Source organism: Macaca fascicularis, chromosome 8 (assembly GCF_037993035.2).
Source record: "Macaca fascicularis isolate 582-1 chromosome 8, T2T-MFA8v1.1".
NCBI classification, from domain to species: Eukaryota; Metazoa; Chordata; class Mammalia; order Primates; family Cercopithecidae; genus Macaca; species Macaca fascicularis.
In genome coordinates this window covers 133,717,997-133,737,863 of record NC_088382.1, presented here as the reverse complement: position 1 = coordinate 133,737,863, position 19,867 = coordinate 133,717,997, and the positions used below count along the sequence as shown (strand labels likewise).

General features: G+C 40.9%; 1 protein-coding gene across 1 annotated transcript in view; it reads right to left on the bottom strand.

Annotated features, from left to right (window-relative positions):
* FER1L6 (fer-1 like family member 6) overlaps positions 1-19,867 on the bottom strand; it is a 213,514-nt gene that overhangs the window by 24,229 nt on the left and 169,418 nt on the right. Inside the window, exons 32-35 of the mRNA XM_005564037.5 lie at positions 19,050-19,177; positions 12,958-13,128; positions 3,519-3,679; positions 99-241 (exon numbers count right to left, since the gene is read on the bottom strand). Coding sequence (XP_005564094.3) covers positions 99-241; positions 3,519-3,679; positions 12,958-13,128; positions 19,050-19,177 — 603 coding nt within the window. The remainder of the gene's footprint in view (positions 1-98; positions 242-3,518; positions 3,680-12,957; positions 13,129-19,049; positions 19,178-19,867) is intronic.

The following is a 19,867-nucleotide window of genomic DNA, read 5'->3' as shown; positions in this document are numbered from 1 at the left end:
ATGTTCCTGAGGGAAGGTCAAAATTGTTCCTGGATGAAAACCATTACCCTATGGTACACAAGATTAACTTTTAGGGCCAGAAAAGTCTCACCCACTACCTGCTCCATTCCTGGCTTATCCTTGTGGTACAGCGGCCGAGTTTCTATGTGCTCGGGAACTAGTCTGCACCCGACTTCTGGGATATCTTCCCAAGAGTGTAAAACCTTGAGGGCCAGGTGTTCATAAGACTCCACTATCTCATCTGCAGGAAAGACAAAGAAATTTGTCAGGTGTGTGTTCCTGCAAGGAGACAGTGACGGGCTGCCATATGCATTTTTAAACACTTAGAGGCTTATTTAAATGTACCAAGGGGCTGGGTGCAGTGGTTCACACCTGTAATCCCAGCACTTTGGGAGGCCAAGGTGGGTGGATCACTTGAGGTCAGGAGTTCAAGACCAGCCTGGCCTACATGGCAAAACCCTGTCTCTACTAAAAATACAAAATATTATCCAGGTGTAATGGTGGGTGCCTATAATCCCAGCTACTCAGGAGGCTGAGGCAGGAGAATTGCTTGAACCCGGGAGGCAGAGGTTGCAGTGAGCTGAGATCGCGCCACTGCACTCCAGCCTGGGTCACAGAGCAGGGACTCTGTCTCAAAATAAAGTGTACCAAGGAACAGGGAAAGAAAAAAAAAAAACACAGAAAAAGATAAAAGGATGGATGGAAAGAGGTGGAGATAGAAGGGAAGGGGAAAGAGATAGAAAGTTTAGAGAGAGGGAAATTAGACTAGTTCACAAGAGGACCCAGAGAGCAGTCTTGGTCCTGGAGTAGGGGCTCCACCCACCCTCTAAAGGTCTACAGATCACAAACATGGCTTCAAGGTACTGGAGAGGGTACATTTTTGGAGTTCGCTCCACAACTGTTTGCTAACATGCTGTGAGAGGGCCTGGAAAATCAGGGTGGCTCTAAGTGAGGTGGTTCAATGGGCACAATGTCCATCCATAGGGACATCTTTTGTCTTCTCATGGTTGCTTTAGATTTCTCTCCTACCTACACCCACCCGCAGGAAATGTCCTCTCATCTGCCATTCTACCAAAGAAGGTCATTCGTAATAAAAACCACAGGTGGAAACGATACTCACAACACAAGACAAACATTGTTGAATAAAACATTGACAAAATTTAGAATGGCCTAATCTGATATAGGAACATTGAATTGTCTTTTAAAAAAGGGGGCCACAATGCCCCGTTTTACATGATGTGATTGTGATTATTATATATTGCATGCTTGTGTAAATGTTTTATTTATCCCATAAATATAAATGCCTATTATTTACCCACAAAAATGAATAATAAAAATAAAGGGGCCACAAAAAAATCTCCCAGTAGCAATAATTACAATCAGTAAAAGTTGATAGAGACACACAAGAAATCAATGAATAAATCTTTGTTAAAGTTTAAGCAGCCAGGAACTAATCTTATGAACATAATTTCAGACTTCTAGTGGGCAAAAAAGTGGTAATTGTTTAATTATGTAGACTATTGACCAAAGAACTAAATTGGCTTAATAGAGTATATTGTGAATAAATATTTTTCTTAATATATCATTAATATCAATAATCTGCATGTAAGAACCTTCAATGGGTTTCTGGACGTGAAATAATAAGGTAAAAGGAAATCTTGGTATCAAAGTGGTAGGGGTCAACATAGTGTCTAAACCATCCTATGTATGGTTCAATACTTTTGATGCAGTGACCTCATGCCTTTAACTGGGCCCATTGTATCAAAAGTACTGAACCATACGTAGGACACTTTAAAGCATCAAATGCATGAGCAAGTGATATGGTTTGGGTCTGTGTCCCTGCCTAAATCTCATATCCCCAGTGTTGGAGGTAGGGGCTGGTGGGAAGGTGACGGGATCATGGGGGCAGTTTCTCATCGATGATTTAGCACAATCCCCCTAGTGCTGTTCTCGTGATAGAGTTCTCACAAGATCTGATTGTTTAAAAATGTGTAGCACTGCCAGGCATGGTGGCTCACACCTGTAACCCCAGCACTTTGGGAGGCCGAGGTGGGCAGATCACCTGAGGTCAGGAGTTCAAGACCAGCCTGGCCAACATGGTGAAACCCCAACTCTACTAAATATACAAAAATTAGTCATGTGTGGTGGTGTATACCTGTAATCCCAGTTACCCAGGAGGCTGAGGCAGGAGAATCGCTTGAACCCAGGAGGTGGAGATTGCAGTGAGCCGAGATCGTGCCACCGCACTCCAGCCTGGGCGACAGAATGAAACTCCATCTCAAAAAAAAAAAAAAAAAAAAAGGGTAGCACTTCCCCACTTTCTTTGTCCTGCTCTGGCCATGTGAGTGCCATGCGGGCTACCCGTTTGCCTTCCACCATGACTGCAAGTTTCCTGAGGCCTCCCCAGAAGCCAAGCAGATGCTACCATGCTTCCCACAGAGCCTGCAGAACCGTGAGCCAATGAAACCCCTTTTCTTTATAAATTACACAGTCTCAGGCATTTCCTCACAGCAATGCAAGAACAGACCAACACAGTGTGACAGTATGAGAATTCTTCTGTATCATTAAAGTAAATGTGATTTTTTTCCCCTCACTCTAAATGTTATGGAAGCCTCTCTGGGAGTGTTATGTCCCAGGATGTTCATGTGGAAAATCTACTACTTGATGTTAAAATAGGAGAGTTACTGGTATAACATTTATGGGGGTAATTTGGGTTGTGTTCAATTATTTATGCTATATAATATTCACTTCAAGACTATTGCCCGCCTTCTGACACAACAATTTTACTTCTGTGACCTATACTATAGAAATTTCAGAAATACACAAAAATATGTATAAGGAAGTTCATTATAGCATTGTCACTACAAAAAAAAAGAATACAATGTAAGTAAATGGCATAGCCATAAAAAGGCATATCATCACTAATCATTTCAAAGAACAAAGGAGAATCAATATTGGAAATTTTCAAAGCTGGGGACAAAACTACATATTTATAATTCTGTAAAAATGTGATATATTCTCAAGTCACACACAAGTGCAAGAAAATATGCCAGTGAATAGTGTGGTTGAATCTCAACTTGGGGATTATGAGTGATATTCATTCTTCTCCTTACTTTCCATACTTTCTACCTATGAGCATGCATTTTTTTTTTTTCTTTTAAGACTGAGTCTTGCTCTATTGTCCAGGCTGGAGTGCAGTGGCACAATCTCTGGTCACTGTAACCTCCACCTCCTGGATTCAAGTGATTCTCGTGCCTCAGCCTCCCCAGTAGCTGGGATTACAGGCACCCACCACCACGCATGGCTAATTTTTGTGTTTTTAGTAGAGACAGGGTTTCACCAGGTTGGCCAGGCTGGTCTTGAACTCTTGACCTCAAGTGATCCGCCTGCCTCAGCCTCTCATAGTGCTAGGATTACAGACGTGAGCCACCGTGCCCGGCCACCATAGCCAGAAATATCACTAGAATCAGGATTTTCAAAAGAAGAGCAACAGCAGCAGGTATTTTGCAGGGAGTTACCAGTGTCCTCTTCAGTGAAGGTAGTTTTTCCGGAAAAGACTTGGTTTCCTATCTGTATTTTCCCAGGTTGAAAGTAGGGTCCATCCAGCTTGTTGTCTTTGCAGAGCTTGGTGAGGATTTCAGTGGGTTTGGACGTGTCTCTCCAGGCATTGTATCCTTCTCTGAAAAGTGGAGGGAGGATACACTTTGAGGTCCCCACCAAAAGAGCCACCCAGTATGATTTGTGCAGTTTCCTTCAGATTTAACTTGCTATTCTATGTACCCGGGGCTAGGGATTTTGTTTTCTCTCTTTTCTGGCCAAACACAGCTTGCCTGAAAGGCGAGACTTCTGAGTAGCTTAACAGAAAAATCCTTTGAAGGTAGCTTTTTTGTTGTTTTGTTTTTGTGGGGGTTTTTTTTTTGTTGTTTTTTTTAAGCAACGTACTTCTCATTTTTTAAAAATTGAAGGGAAATTCACATAACAAAATTAACCATTTAAAAGTTGACCAATTTGGTAGCATTTAGGATATTGACAGTGAGGTACAACCATCACCCCTATCTAGTTCCAAAAAGTTTCTTCATCCCAAAAGAAAACCCTGTACCCAGAAAGCAGTTACTCCTCTTTCCCACCCCCCAGAAGCTCTGGCAATCACCAGTCTTCTTTCTGTCTCTATGCATTTCTTTGAAGGTTATATTTGTTTAGTTTTATTAATTCCCTAGCAGACTTAATAAAGTTTCACCATGTTGGCCAGGCTGGTCTTCAACTCCTGACCTCAAATGATCTGCCTGCCTCAACCTCTCATAGTGCTGGGATTACAGACATGAGCCACCGTGCCCGGCCACCTTACTTTTATAATTAGATGTCCCGTAGCCAAAATTATCACTAGAATCAGGATTTTCAAAAGAAGAGCATTTCTTTGCAGGTTATATTTGTTTAGTTTTATTAAGTCCCTAGCAGAACAGCCACTCGGCTGCTGTTGTTCCAAGAGAAAAGCCAGACTCATCCTTTCAAGGCCTCTGCTTCTTCCCTCCCTTCTCCCTACCCTACCACCCCGCCAAAATCATAGTATATATCCATGTCACAGATAAGGTCTTCTGTTGTTTCTCTAATCAGTGATAAGTTTTTAAATCTCCCCAACCTATTCTTTCCTTAAAAACTAGCTGTTTGGTTAAAATTACTAATTTGCAATGCAGCACTCCCAACCAGCCAGGACCAAGATAAGCTTGGTCTGCTCATTGGGACACTGGGTTCATCAGAATTTAATTTAAGCATTTAAACAAATCAACATGGCTTATAAAATGGAGCTATCAAGTGGTTTCTCCACATTATGCCAGAGAATCCTGAAAAGGTCATCCAAGCCAGTTCCAGAGCCACACACAGGCCTTCCCAGAAATATGCATGCTTGTCTTGTTTTAAAAACTTTTCAGTGAATAAAGGTTGCAAGTCCCCAAACTATACTGCTCCCTAACAGGTCAGCCAGAAAATTCTTCTGAACAAAAGATGTACCATTTTCCTGTGGTTTCCTTCCCCAATTTCCGAGTGAGAACAGCCAATCGCTGTCTGAATGGAATCCTCTCAGGCACTTGGAAAGCTATGTAAATCCCCCAAGAGGCATATGGTTCCACTAGGGACTGAAAACTAAACGGGCTCTCTAGGCTCCAGGAAGAACAGACCAGAAAGAGAGACTGTATGAAATCATGCCATGAAGGATATAGGCGCTCCGAGTCTGTTACAGTGTAAATTGGCACAACCCTCTGGAGGGCCATTGGGGCATATGTATTAAGAGTCCCAGAATGTGCATTCCTGTTAATGGAGCAGTCCACCTTGCTGCATCAATATTAAGTGAATTATCAGAGAGGTGTGCAGTGGCTTTTGTATGAGAACATTCATAGCAACAATATTTGTAACAGAATAAAGAAAAATACAAATGCCCTAAAATTCAGGAAGGCAAATTGGTTTTACCATCTTATAATTCCTATGATTGAATACTATAGATATATTGAAATAATGACTATAAAGAATAATGACATAAAATGCTTGGGATATAAGGGTGAGTACAACAAGCAGGTTATAAAACTGCATGGATAGTAGAGTCCAGTTAGGGAGAAAATAGCATGGAACATATTGAAAATGAAATACTACACAAGAATTTTTATATGAGTGGAATAATTTGAGAATAATTTTGTACTTTGTGTTTTCTAATTTCAATGAGTGTCTTATAGTTAATAAAAATATTTTTTAAATTACACCATATTCTTAATTTTTTTAAGCTATCAGTACAACATGCTTTTAAAAAAATAAAGCTGGTAGTCTATATTTTAAAATTAAGCAGCATTCAAAATATTTGTAAAAAGTGAGAGTTTGGGGGAAGGAGACAGGAACACCAAACTGAAACTATACACACAAGATCAGGCGAGCAATCACAGTACCTGGTTTTAACATGATATTAAGCAAAGAGGCACTAAAGAGGGTAAGAAAGACAGTCTCGAATTGTCTATGCCACTCCTCCCCCATTCCCTGGCAATGGCCCTGTGGCATGGAGAGAGGATCTGTGCACTTAGGGAAGGAAGAGCACAATAATTTTCGGACTTCGGATTGGAACTCAGTGCTGCCCTGTCACAGCAGAAACACACACCAGACAGAACTCAGAACTCAGCTGGTGCCCATGGAAGGAGCATTTAGACCAGCCCTAGCTACAGGCAAATTGTCCATCCAAGCTGTTGGAACCTGAGTTGAGTTTCAGCAAACTCCGCCACCGCGGGCTAAAGTACTCTGGGGTCCTAAATAAACATGAAAGACAGTCCTGGCCACAGAGACTGAAATTCCTGTGCAAATCCTACTGCTATGCTGAGCTCAGAGCGAGTGGGCTTGGGGTGCACATGACGTAGTGAGATACCAGCTGGGGCGGCCATGGGAGTGCTCGCACCACCTCTCCCCTAATCCCAGGCAGCACAGCTCACAGGCCCAGGAGAGACTACTTCCCTCTGAGTTTCTTGAGGAGAGGGAGAGTAAAGAGGATTTTGTCTTGCACCTTGAACACCAGCTCAGTTGCAGTAAATACAGCACAAGGCAGAGTCTTGGGGCCTCCATTCCAAGCCCCAGCTCCCAGACATTTCTAGACGTAACCTGGGTCAGAAGGGAACCTGATGCCTTGAGGGGAAGAACCTAGACCTAGCAGGATTTATTTCCTGCTGACTAAAGAGCCATTGGGCTTTGAATAATGAGCAGTGAGAGCCGGGTAGTACTTGCTATTGGCCTTGGGTGAAACTCAGAGCAGTGCTGGCTTCAGGTGTGACCCAGCACATTCTCAGCCATGGTAGCGATGGGGAGAGATTCCTTCTGCTTGAGGAAAGGACAGGGAAGAGCAAAGGGGACTTTGTCTTGCATCTTGGGCACCAGCCCAGCCATCGTGGGATAGAGAACCAAGTGGGCTCCTGGGGACCCTGATTCTAGGCCTTGGTCCCAGATGGCATTTTTGGACCTGCCCTAAGCCAGAGGGCAGCCCACTGCTCTGAAGGGAGAGACATAGGCCAGGCAACATTCACCACAAGTGAACGTTGGCAGTAGCCAGGCAGTACTCACCATGGGCCTGGGGCGGTGGTGGCCATGGGGAGAGACCCCTCTGCTTGAGGAAAGGGGAGGACTTTATCTTGTGGTTTGGGTGCCAGTTCAGCCACAGTAGAATAGAACACCAGGTAGATTCCTAAGGTTTCTAACTCCAGCCGTTGGCTCTCGGATGGCATCTCCAGACCCATCTGGGGCTATGGGCCTGAGGGGAAGGACAGAAGCCTGGCTGGATGTGCCACCTATTGACTGAAGAGCCCCTGGGCTTTGAGTGAACATAGGTGGTAGCCAGGCAGTGGTCCACTGCAGGCCTTGGGCAAGATTCAGTGCTGTGTTGGCGGCCACTGGGTGTGTGTGTCACCCCTCCCCCAGCTCCAGGCAGCTGAGTGCAGAAAGATAAACCCCATTCGTTTGGGGAAAAGAGAGTAGAACAAGAGACTCTGCCTGTAATCCAGGGAATTCTCCTCGACCTTACCCAAGACCACCCAGGCAATATCTCTACAAGTCTGCAGGAGCCACAGTATTACTGTGCTTTGAGTGTCCCCTAAATGCAGATATGGCTGCAGTAACCAAATATTTAGATTCTAATACCCAAGTCCCTTCAAATATTTGGAAAGCCTTCCCAGAAAGGATGGCTACAAACAAGCCCAGACTGCAAAGACTGCAATTAATACCTAACTCTTCAATGCCCAGACACTGACAAACATCCACAAGCATCAGGGCCATCCAGGAAAACATGATCTCAAAATAACTAAATAAGGCACCAGTGACCAATCCAGGAGAGACAGAGATATGTTTTATTTCAGACAGAGAATTCAAAATGCATTACATTACATTTTGTTACATTAAGGAAGCTCAACAAAATTCAAGATAACACAAAGAAGGAATTCAGAATCCTACTGAATAAATTTAACAAAGATTAAAGTGATTAAAAGGAATCAAACAAAATCTAGAACTGAAAAATGCAACAGACCTACTGAAGAATGCACCAGAGTCTCTTTTAACAGCAGAATTAATCAAGCAGAAGAATTAGTGAGCTTGAAGACTATTTGAAAATACACAGTCAGAAGAAACAATCGAAAAGAATGAAGCATGCCTACGAGATCTAGAAAATAGCCTCTAAGAGGCAAATCTTAGAGTTACTGGCCTTAAAGAGGAGGGGGGGAGGGGGGGAGAGAGGGGGACGGGGGGAGAGAGGAGGAGAGAGAGAGGTTGATCAGAGTAGAAAGTTTATTCAAAGGGATAATAACAAAACTTCTCAAACCAAGAGAAATATATCAATATTCAAGTACAAGAAGGTTATAGAACACCAAGCAGATTTAATCCAAATAAGACTGCCTCAAGACATTTAATAATGAAACTCCCAAAGGTCAAGGATAAATTAAGGATCCCAAAAGCAGCAAGAGAAAAGAAACAAATAACATACAAAGGAGTTCCAATGTGTCTGGCAGCCGACTTCATAGTGGAAACCTTATAGGCCAGGAGACAGTAGCATGACACATTTAAAGTACTGACGGAAAATAAACTTTTAGCTTAGAATAGTACATCTAGGACAAGTATTCTTTAAATATGAAGGAGAAATAAAGACTTTCTCAGGCAAACTCTGAGGGATTTCATCAACACCAGACCTGTCCTATAAGAAATGCTACAAGAAGTTTTTAAATCTGAGAGGAAAGGATGTCAATGAGCAATAAGAAATTATATGAAGGTGGGAAGCTCGCTGGTAATAGTAAGTACACAGAAAAACACAATGTTATAACATTAACTGTGGTATATTAGTTATTCATATCTTAAGTGGAAAGATGAACATATGAACCAACCAAAAATAACTACAACAACTTTTGAAGACATAGTATAATAAAAGTAGAAACAACAAAAAGTTAAAAATCAGGGAGATAAAGTTAAAATATAGAGTTTTCATCAGTTTTATTTTTGCTTGTTATTTTGTTTGTTTATGCAGTTACTGTTATCAGCTTAAAATCATGGGTTATATTATTTTCAAGCCTCATGATAACTTCAAATAAAAAAAAATACAAGAGATACACAAAAAATAAAAAAGCAAGAAATTAAAACATACCACCAGGGAAAATAACCTTCACTAAAAGGAAGAAGGGAGAGTAAACAGCAAAAACAATCAAAAAAATTTTTAAATCGAAGAAGTCCTTACTTAACAATGATAACATTGAATATAAATGGACTAACCTCTCCAATCAAAAGACACAGAGTGGCTCAATGGATAAAAAACACAAGACCCAATAATATGTTGCCTACAAGAAACATACTTTACCAATAAAGATACACATAGAATAAAAGGATTAAAAAAAGATATGCAAATGGAATACAAAAAAACAGGAGTAGGTATACTTATCATAAGACAACATAGATTCCAAGACAAGAACTATAAAAAGAGGCAAAGGAGGTCATTATGTAATGATAAAGGGGTCAATTCAGCAACAGGATATAACAGTTGCATACACATACACCCAATCATGGACCACCCAGATATATAAAGCAAAGAGCTAAAGAAAGAGATACACCCCAATACAATAATAGCTGGAGATTTCAACACCCAACTTTCAGCACTGGGCAGGTCATCCAGACAGGACACCAAATAAGAAACACTGGACATAATCAGCCCTGTAGACCAAATGGACCTGATAGATGTTTGTAGAACATTTCATCCAACAGCTGCAGAATACCCATTCTTCTCCTCAGCACATGGAACATTCTCAAGGATAGACCACACGTTAGGCCACAAAACAAGTCTTAAAAAAATTATTTTAATTGAAAGTATATCAAGTATCTTCTCTGACCACAATGGAATAAAACTCAAAATCAATAACAAGAGAATTTTGGAAACTATACAAACACATGGAAATTAAACAATATGCTCCTACATGGCCAGTGGCACAATGAAGAAATTAAGAAAGAAATTTAAAAATTTCTTGAAACAAATTAAAATGAAAACATAACATACCAACACTTATAGGACACAATGAAAGCGGTACTAAGCAGAAAGTTTATAGCAATAAGCACCCACATCAAAAAAGTAGAAAAACTTCAAATAAGTAATGTAACAATACATCTTAATGAATTAGAAAATCTAGAGCAAACCAAACCCAAAATTAGTAGAAAAAGAGATAATAAAGACCAGAGCAGAAATAAATGAAATTGAAATGATAAAAATGATGAAAAGATTAACAAAATGAAAACTTGGTTTTTCAAAAAGATAAACAAAATTGGCAACTCTTTAGCCAGGCTAAGAAAAATGGGAGAACTCCTAAATAAATAAAATTACAGACGAAAAAGGAGACATTACAACCAATATTGCAGAAATTCAAATGATTATTAGAGCCTACTAATGATATGTTAGAAATAAATTGGAAAATTTAGAAATATATTAGTAAATAAATTGGAAAACCTAGAAGAAATGAATGAATTCCTAGCAACATACAACCTACCAAGATTGAGCCATGAAGAAATTCAAAACCTGAATAGACCAAAAACAAGTAATGAAATTGAAGCTGTAATAAAAAGTCTCCTAGCAAAGAAAAGCCCAGGATCCGAGGCTTCACTGTTGATTTCTACCAAACATTTAAAGAAGAACTAATACCAATCTGAAAAACAGAGAAAAAGGAAATACTTCCAAAGTCATTTTACAAGGCCAGTATTACCCTGAAACCAAAACCAGTCAAACACACATCACAAAACAAAAACTATAGGCCAATATCTCTGATGAACACTGATGCAAAAATGTTCAAGAAAAATTTTCAACAACATACTAGCAAACCAAATTCAACATCATTTTAAAATGATCATTCATCATGATCAAGTGGAATTTATTCCAGGGATGTAATGATCATTTGACATACACAATCAATCAGTGTGACATCATTATCAACAGAATGAAGGACACAAACAATATGATCATTTCAATTGACACTTAAAAAGCATTTGATGAAATTCAACATTCCTTCATAATTTAAGAAACTCTCAAAAAACTGAGTATAGAAGGGACATAGCTCAACACAATAAAAAACATACACAACAGACCTACAGTTAGGATTACACTGAATGGGGAAAACTGAAAGCCTTTCCTCTACAATCTGAAACAAAACAAGGATGCCCACTGTCACCACTGTTATCCAACACAGAACTGGAAGTCCTAGCTAGAGCAATCAGATAAGATAAAGAAATAAAGGGCACCCAAATTGGAAAGGAAGAAGTTATCCTTGTGGGTAGATAATATGATCTTATATTTGAAATAAAAAACTAAAGATCTCACAAGAAAACCATTAGAACTGATAAATTCAGTAAAGTTGCAGGATACAAAATCAAGGTACAAAAATCAGTAGCATTTCTATATGCCAACAGTGAACAATGTGAAAAAAAGAATCAAGAAAGTAATCCCATTTACAATAGCTACAAATAAAATACCTAGGAATAAACTTCAAGAGAAAAGATCTCTACAGTGAAAACTATAAAACATTGGTGCAAGAAATTGAAGAGGATACAAAAAACCAGAGACATATTCCATGTTCATGGATTGGAAGAATCAGTATTGTTAAAATGTCCATACCACCCAAAGCAATCTACAGATTCAGTGAAATCTCTATCAAAGTACCACTGACATTCTTCATAGAAATAGAAAAAACAATACTAAAATTTACATGGGACCACAAAAGACACAGAATAGCCAAAGCTGTTGTAAGCAAAAAGAACAAAACTGGAGGAATCACTTTACCTTCAAATTATGCTACAGACTTCAAATTATGCTACAGAGCTATAGTAACCAGAAGAGCATGGTACTGGCATAACAACAGACACATAAATCAATACAACAGAATAGAGAACCCAGAAATAAACCTGTTCATCTACAGTGAACTCATTTTCAGCAAAGATACCAAAATAATAGAGAAAGGACAGTCTCTTCAATAAACGATGCTGGGAAAACTGGATATCCATATGCAGAAGAATGAAAGTAGACCCCTGTGTCTCACCATATGCAAAATTAAAATCCAAATGAATTAAAGACATTAGGTTAAGTAAAATAAACCAGGCACAGAAAGACAAACTTTGCATATTCTCTCTTAAACACTTGAACTCATGGAGATAGAGAGTGGATGATGGTTAATGAGTACAAAAATATATTTAGATAGAATAAGATATAGTATCTGAGAGCACAACAGGGCAACTATAGTCAATAATTTATTGTCTATTTTAAAATAACTAAGAGTATAATTGGATGTTTATAATATAAAGGATAAATATTTGAGGTGATGGATATCCCATTTGCCCTGATGTGATTATTATGCATTGTATTCCTGTATCAAATGTCATATACCATATATATATACACACACACACACAACACACTTATGTACCCACAAAAATTAAAAATACATTTGAAAAAAGAGTGAAAGTTGGGTCAGTTCTTCCTTCATTTATAAAATGTGGATAACACCTCAAAGGGTGGTTCAGAAAATTCAATGAGATACTCTATGTAAAGTGCTTTATCAAAAGTACATGAATGTTATAATTAGTTTGGACACCGGCATTTGTATTATATTAATTATTATTCTTCTAGCATTATTATCCACCAGGGGAACCCTATTTCAAGGCACATCTGACTCAGTGAACACATACATTTAGCTCTTGACTGTTGAACCTGCCCTTGGTTCTCAATCAGAGCTGCCTCCCCAGTCACCACGACTCTCAAATGCACTGAACAGAGTCTCCCCAAGCCAGCTCTGCTGATGTGGAGCTCATTTGAGACATTAAAGCTGAGCCTGGTCTGGCCTTCCTAGAGATAGACAACTGGGATGCAGAGTCTGGAGCCCTGAAGGCTACAACAGCTTCAGAATACCAAGTGTCTCCCAGGTAGAAAGAACTTACATCTCATACTGGCTCTGCAAGCCACAGATGGCTCGGTGTTTGCTGTAGAAGCGGTTCTCCAGGTCGATCTTGGTCTCACCAATAAGGTCATCTGTGCCAATCATGTCATGGTCATAGATCAGGATGGAAAGCAGGGACTCCTTTGGGAATGTGGCTTGGATCTCAAATGACCTGTGGTCCAAGCAGAGACTTCAAGAGTAACATTTGGTGACACAGGGAACCATTCCCAGCTTCACTTTTAGCTAGCCCACTATTCATGTGAACTCATGAAATACTCAGCAACTCAGTTAATACTTAGCAGATATTTGTTTGGTTTAATTTTTCATTGCAGTACAAAGAATTTTCAATTCTGTTATCAATTTCAAATAGCCAATAATCTCCCCTTTTCATGGACCACATCTTGTAGTCTTCGACTAGGGTGATGGAGAGGAAAAACTTTGGATTTTGGTTTCAAACAGGACTGATTTTTAATTTTGGTTTTGAATCTGCAACTTCCTGATTGTAAAACTTTGGGAAAGTTATTTAATTCATCTTGACCTCCATATTAGAAATGAGTATATATGTCTTCTTTATAAATTTAGCATAGGGTTTAAATGCAGTATTGTTTCTATAAAACACGTATTTTACTTTCAGGCATTCAACTGGTACCCAATACGCTGCCATTCCCCTTCCCCTCCATTATTGCTTCATCAACAAATACTAGCTACATTTATTTTAAATGAAAACCTTATAAAAACATAGAATTGCAAGACCAAAGTGCTGTCTCTACAAGACTATGAGCCCCTTGAGAACAGGGACCTGCCTTTCTTTTTTTTGGTTTCTGCATTGCTGGAGCCTGCACTAGACCTGCAGAGAGTACACACAAAATAAATGTTTCTGTGACCCATACAAGATCTCAGAAATCACCATATCCAAATCCCTTCATTTTACAGATAAGGAAATTGAAATCTAGAGAATACTAGCGACTTGCCCAAGATCATCAATCAGGCCAATCTAAGTGCCAGGTTCTTAATTCCTAGCTCAATGCTCCTTCCATGAAACCACACCAATGCAAGTTGTCTCAAGGAGCATTAATGCTGTTGGATTTCCTGTGATGATAAATTATCCATGCTACTGAGTTCCTGCATTGGGACTGGTACTTGAAAATTAAATGTTAAGCAATACTCTACATTATAGGGAAATGCCTTCCTGAAAACAAAATCAAGGACACAGCAGTATTCTCCAGCTGTCTAGACTGTCTGCTCTGGTACAGGATGGGCTGGGCTGGGAGCAGTGGACAGAAAGGAGGGGGAGCAAGGAGAATGCGAGCCCATTATTTCCCTGCATGTCCACAGGGCTGTCTGGGCTGCTGCCCTCATGGTCAGATCCACTTAGCCCTGACACTCACTCCCCAGTGAAGCAGGCACAGCAACTGCAGCATGCCCAAGCCAATTAACCCTCCTCAGAGAGAAAAAAGCAGAGATGCTGGACAGCTCCAGTGATGGTAACTGACAGAAGCGGCTCTAGCAGGCCAGGGATATGGTTGTGTGGGAAAGAAATCCATATGTATGTCTTCCATCTGAAGGCACCGTATTGCTTGCCTGAGCTCCAAGATTTACATTCTAAACTGTAATTGATACTCTGCAGGTGCATCACAAGGAAGCCTCCAGCCATGTGCCCCTGAGCCATCACCATTACCGTAACTGGAAGGACTTATTAAGGGTTTAACTGCTGCTGGCAACCATGACAGAAGACTTAATCACCCTGGCCCATCTCCCCAAGCTGTGGGCCCACATATTAATCTTACCTAAATTTCAAACGAAGCTGTCAATAAAAGTTACCAAAAACAGGGTCGGGCGTGGTGGCTCACACCTATAATCCCAGCACTTAGGGAGGCCGAGGCAGGTGGATCACTCGAGGCCAGGAGTTCAAGACAAGCCTGGCCAACATGGTGAAACCCTGTCTCTACTAAAAATACAAAAATTAGCCCAGCGTAGTGGTGGGCGCCTGTAGTCCCAGCTATTTGGGAGGCTGAGGCAGGAGAATAGCTTGAACCTGGCAGGCGAAGGTTGCAGTGAGTCGAGATCGTGCCACTGCACTCCAGCCTGGGCGACAAGAGCAAAACTCTGTCTCAAAAAAACAAACAAACAAACAAAAAAAAGTTACCAAAAACAGCCCACTATGGTTGAACTTCCAGTCACCCAGGGAAAAATTAGCCTTATACCAACTTGTCAATGAGGTACTATCCCTAGATGCAAGGGTAGTTTGGGAAAATAGAATGTATCATGAAATGGGGCGAAACTGAGACTTGGTGAAAGAACGAAGAGCCTCTGAGCTTCACAGGAACGATGTTCCATTGTTCATTTGGTCATTCATTCATTCTTTAATGTATTCATTTGTTCATTCAGTATTTATTGTGTGTCTACCATGTGCCAGGCACTGCAGTTTTTAAGAGATAAGTAAAACAATTTCTTTCCAGTGGGGAAGGCAAATAAGAATATGGCTAACTCAGGTGGCGGGAGCTCCAACAGAGTTATAGGCAGGGTGTCACTAGTACACCTGTCTAGGGAGGGGTGACTACGGAAGGTTTCACAGAGATGACTCTTTGACTGAGCCTTGAGTGCAAATGGAAGTTCTCCGTGCTCCAGATCTGCAGAACTTCTAATCTTAGCCATTTTCCCAACCAGGTCAAGCTCCCTGACCGTACAGGCAATTTTATATCTGCCTGATTTTTTTTTAAATTCCCTGCCTCCTCCATAAGGGTGTAGGTTCCATGGAAACAGGGTCATGCACCCTTTATACCTCTCCAGGAGCTGGCACATAGTCTGTCACCAAAATGATGACCTGATTGGAAAGAAAAAAACATTTGCAATCTACTCACAGGGTGATGGTGAATTTCATGTGTCTACTTGACTCGACTATAGTCTCCAGTTATTCAATCAAACACTAATCCAGGTGTTGCTATGGTGGCATTTTGTAGATGTAATTAACATCCACAATTAGTTGACTTTAATTGAAGAATAATCTAAGTAGGCCTTTTCTAACCAGTTGAAAACCCTTAAGAGCAAAAACAATAATCTCATAATAAAGAGGAAAAGCAGTATATATTGCTACGGGTCGAATTGTGTCTCCACCAAAAGATAAGTTGAAGCTCCAGATCTAGCACCTCAAAATCAGACCTTATTTGGAAGTAAGGTCTTAATAGAGGTAATCAAGCTATAATGAGGTCATTAGGATGGGCTCTAATGCAATATGACTTGTGTCCTTGTAAAGAGGAAAATTTGGCACAGAGACAGATGTGCACAGAGGGAAGATGATATGGAGAGATGCAGGGAGCAGGCCATGTGGAGATGAAGGCTGACATTGGAGCAATGCATCTAGCAGCCAGGGAGCACCAGGAATTGCCAGCAGATCACCAGAAGCCGGGAGGGAGGCAGGGAATAGAGGTTCCCTTGCAGCCCACAGAAGGAAGCAGCCCAGAACATCACACTTTCAGTACCCCAAACTGTGAGAATGAATTTCTGTTGTTTCAGCCACCCAGTGTATGGTACTTTGTTAAGGAAGCCCTGGGGAATTCTCTCTCTTTCTCTCTCCTCTGCTAGGTCCCTTCCTGTGGTGGAACCCTGATTGATACCCACAGTTCCTGCCACATCACATCCTCCCTACACTCTGAACTTTGCAGGGCAAAGAACACCCATCCCTTCCCACCCCCTCAACACTCCCAAGATGGTCTTATGCCTTCCCAGGGTCTTCACAGGACTTGCAGCAGCCTATGGTAATCACACATTTATTTGATGTTCTGTCAGTATTTGTGGGCACCTTGAAGGTACAGGTTGTGGCTTGGTCCTCACTGTGTCCCAGCACTTAGCAGTGTGCCTGACACATGGTGGATTCCCAGTAATTGTGAGGAATAAATGAAGTTCTGCAGGTGGACAAGAAAAAGAAAGGCATGTCATGGTGAGGGCACAGCAAGGACAAAGTCCTGCAGATGTGAATGAGTAAGGGGAGGTAGAGCTGATTTATTAACCCATTGTTCAGTTCCTTAGGATCTCATTTTGCTTTATGGTTAATTATCAAGGTGGTGGAGACAATGGGAAACATTCTGGGAAACCATAAGAGCCACGAGGAAGAAACTGTCAAAGCCTACAGACATGCACCATATCAAGATGATGTGGAGATAGGGCCCCTGACTGGCATTTTGTCCATCTAGCCACCCACCAACCCACGCACCCATCCATCCATCCATCCATCCATCTATCTGTTCATTCCACAAATACATATTGAGCACCTGCTGTGTGCCAGGCCCTGTCCTAGGTGCTGGGGATATGGCATTAACCAGACTAGACTAAGTCCCTGCTCAAATACTTCTTACATTCTAGTGGGGAGATGGGAGATGGCCAATAAATCCATAAACATCTAATCCATGTCAGAGGCTACGAAGAAAGGTAAAGCAATGCAAGATACCAGGGCATCAGGGGTTGGAGGCTGTGACACCCTCACGCTGATCCTGAGACACTGAAGTTATGAGGAAGGATTCCACAGACCCCAGGTCAGGCACAAGAATCCTCTACTCTTCCTGCTGGGACACTGTGGGATTGTGCTGGCAACTTCTGTTCCTAAGTAAAAATTAAATACATATCCAACAAAACATCCACATCTGGAGAGCTTTTGGATGAGGTGCTGCAATATCAGAGGCAGGAGGGAACATTTACTTCATCATCCTCTTCTCTTGTTTGCCATAACCATATAGCATGGGTAGTAAAACAAGTCTAGTTCAAGGCACTGTGGTGAAAGTGTCTACCAAGCGGTTGTCACACTGAAACACTAGTTACATAAGTGGCAGGTGACGATAAAGGTCATCTCTAGATGAGGGAAGCAAGGGTAAGCCCCCCAGCACTGTCATTCTCATTAATCTGGACAGGCAAGATCATTTATTGCCCTCATTTCCTCAGGAGCAATAAAATGTAAGAGGCTAGTGCTGATTAAATGTCAGAGGCTCCAAAGTGATCACAGATGTGTAAATGAATTTAAATGGGGCCAATGGAGATTTTATCCCGTGTTCCTGCTTACTCAAGAAACTCAAGGAAGAAGAAATTAAACACACTAAAGATGTATCCGCTGCTACCACAATTACCAAGGTGGAGAGGGAGCTAATGTGTTCTGAGTGTCAATTGTGTGCTGGCATAGCCAATGTGATGTGCTAGATGCTTTACACATTTAATCTTCTAAAGGAATCTGAGATTTAGGTGTCACTGTTGCTGCTTTGCAGGTCAGGAAAACTAGGAACAGAGAGGTTAAGCCATCTGCACAAGGTTGTAGAGCTTGTATGTGGCAGAATGAAACCCAGGCCACCTTGATTCCAGAGTGAACGACAGGTGCACAAACTCAAACAGGGAACAGCAACGCGTAGCACATCCTATTATAGGATCAGTGAGCGTGGCAAGGTTGCTGTGAGCTGGCAAATGCCTAGTCCCCTTATGCAAATGCAGTAGCTTTTAACACTTTACAGGAAAACAAAGCACAACTTGAGGACAGAGTTCAACTTTTTGACCTCAGGAGTCACCTCAAATGAACCTCAAAATGATATGATGGAAAAATCCCTTTAGTAGGAGACAAAAGACTAAACTTCTGGCCCATTATCCTCCAATTGTGTCATCTGAACTTGAATATGTTTCTTAACCTCCCTAGACTTTGGCTGCCTTTTATATAAAAAGGAAATCTCTGCTCTGTTCAAAAGCACAAGGCTGAATCCAGTGACCTTGCAAGATGCCTATTAAATCTAAAATCCAGAAAATGGTAATTAGAGAGCTGTGGGTATATATTTCTCTACTTAAGTTCACAAAAAGAAAAAGAAAAAGAAAAAAATTATAGTAAAGAAAGCTATGGGTAAGGAGATCACCAAGTACCACCAAATTCCTCAGGGGACCATGGAAGAATTCAATCCTGCTCCATGGACATAGGTTTGCTTGGGTTTTACCAAGAGCAGAAGCCAGCATTTAACCTCCTGGCACCATTTCACCCAGGAACACACACATGCACACATCGTCCCCACAGAAACACAGCAGGAGCAAGCGCAGAAAGGACAATAAAACACAGCCCAGGTGGCCACTGACCTTCCAAATACTGGGTTCAGTTGTTTGGGGATGTATTTATCCCGGTCTTTGATTTCTGTCTTGCCAAGCTTGATCACAATGTAGGGATCTGATTTGCCATCTGGATCAGCTGGACTAAGATTAAATGCCTGGAAAGGAAAAAGAAAATGTATTTGGCTCAATAGCTCTCAACGTTGGTTGTACACTGGGATTACCTTGGTGCTTTCAAAAATGCTAATGCCTGACTTCTGTCTCTAGATAGTCTGATTTAATGGGCCAGGGCTTTGGGCTTTTGAAAACCTCCCTAGATAATTCTAGTGTGCAGACAAGGTTAAGAGCCACTACTTTAGCATCTGCATTTTGCTGTTAAAAATAAAAATTACTGGCTTTGCCCGAGTTCAACTTTCTCTGGAGTCATCTCCTCGGTTGGAAAGAAGCTCTTGGCACAGAAAAATGAGAAAAATGCTGGACCAGGAGGCAGAAGGCATGAGTTTGAGTTCTAGTTCTACAGTCATGCACCTCTTTATGATGTCTTGGTCAAGGACTGACCACATGTACAATGGCAGTCCTGTAAAATTATAATGGAGCTGGAAAATTTCTATGATCCAGGGACATCATATCTGTTGCAGTGTTGTAGTGCAACACATTACTCATATGTTTGTGGTGATGCTATAAGCAAACCTACCATGCTAACAGTCACATAAGACTATACAATCACGAACAGTACATAATACTTGACAATGACAATAAATAATGATGTTACTGGTTTATTTACTATACTTTTTAAACTTTAGAGTGTACTTTTTCTATTTATTATAAAAAAGTTAACTGTAAAACAT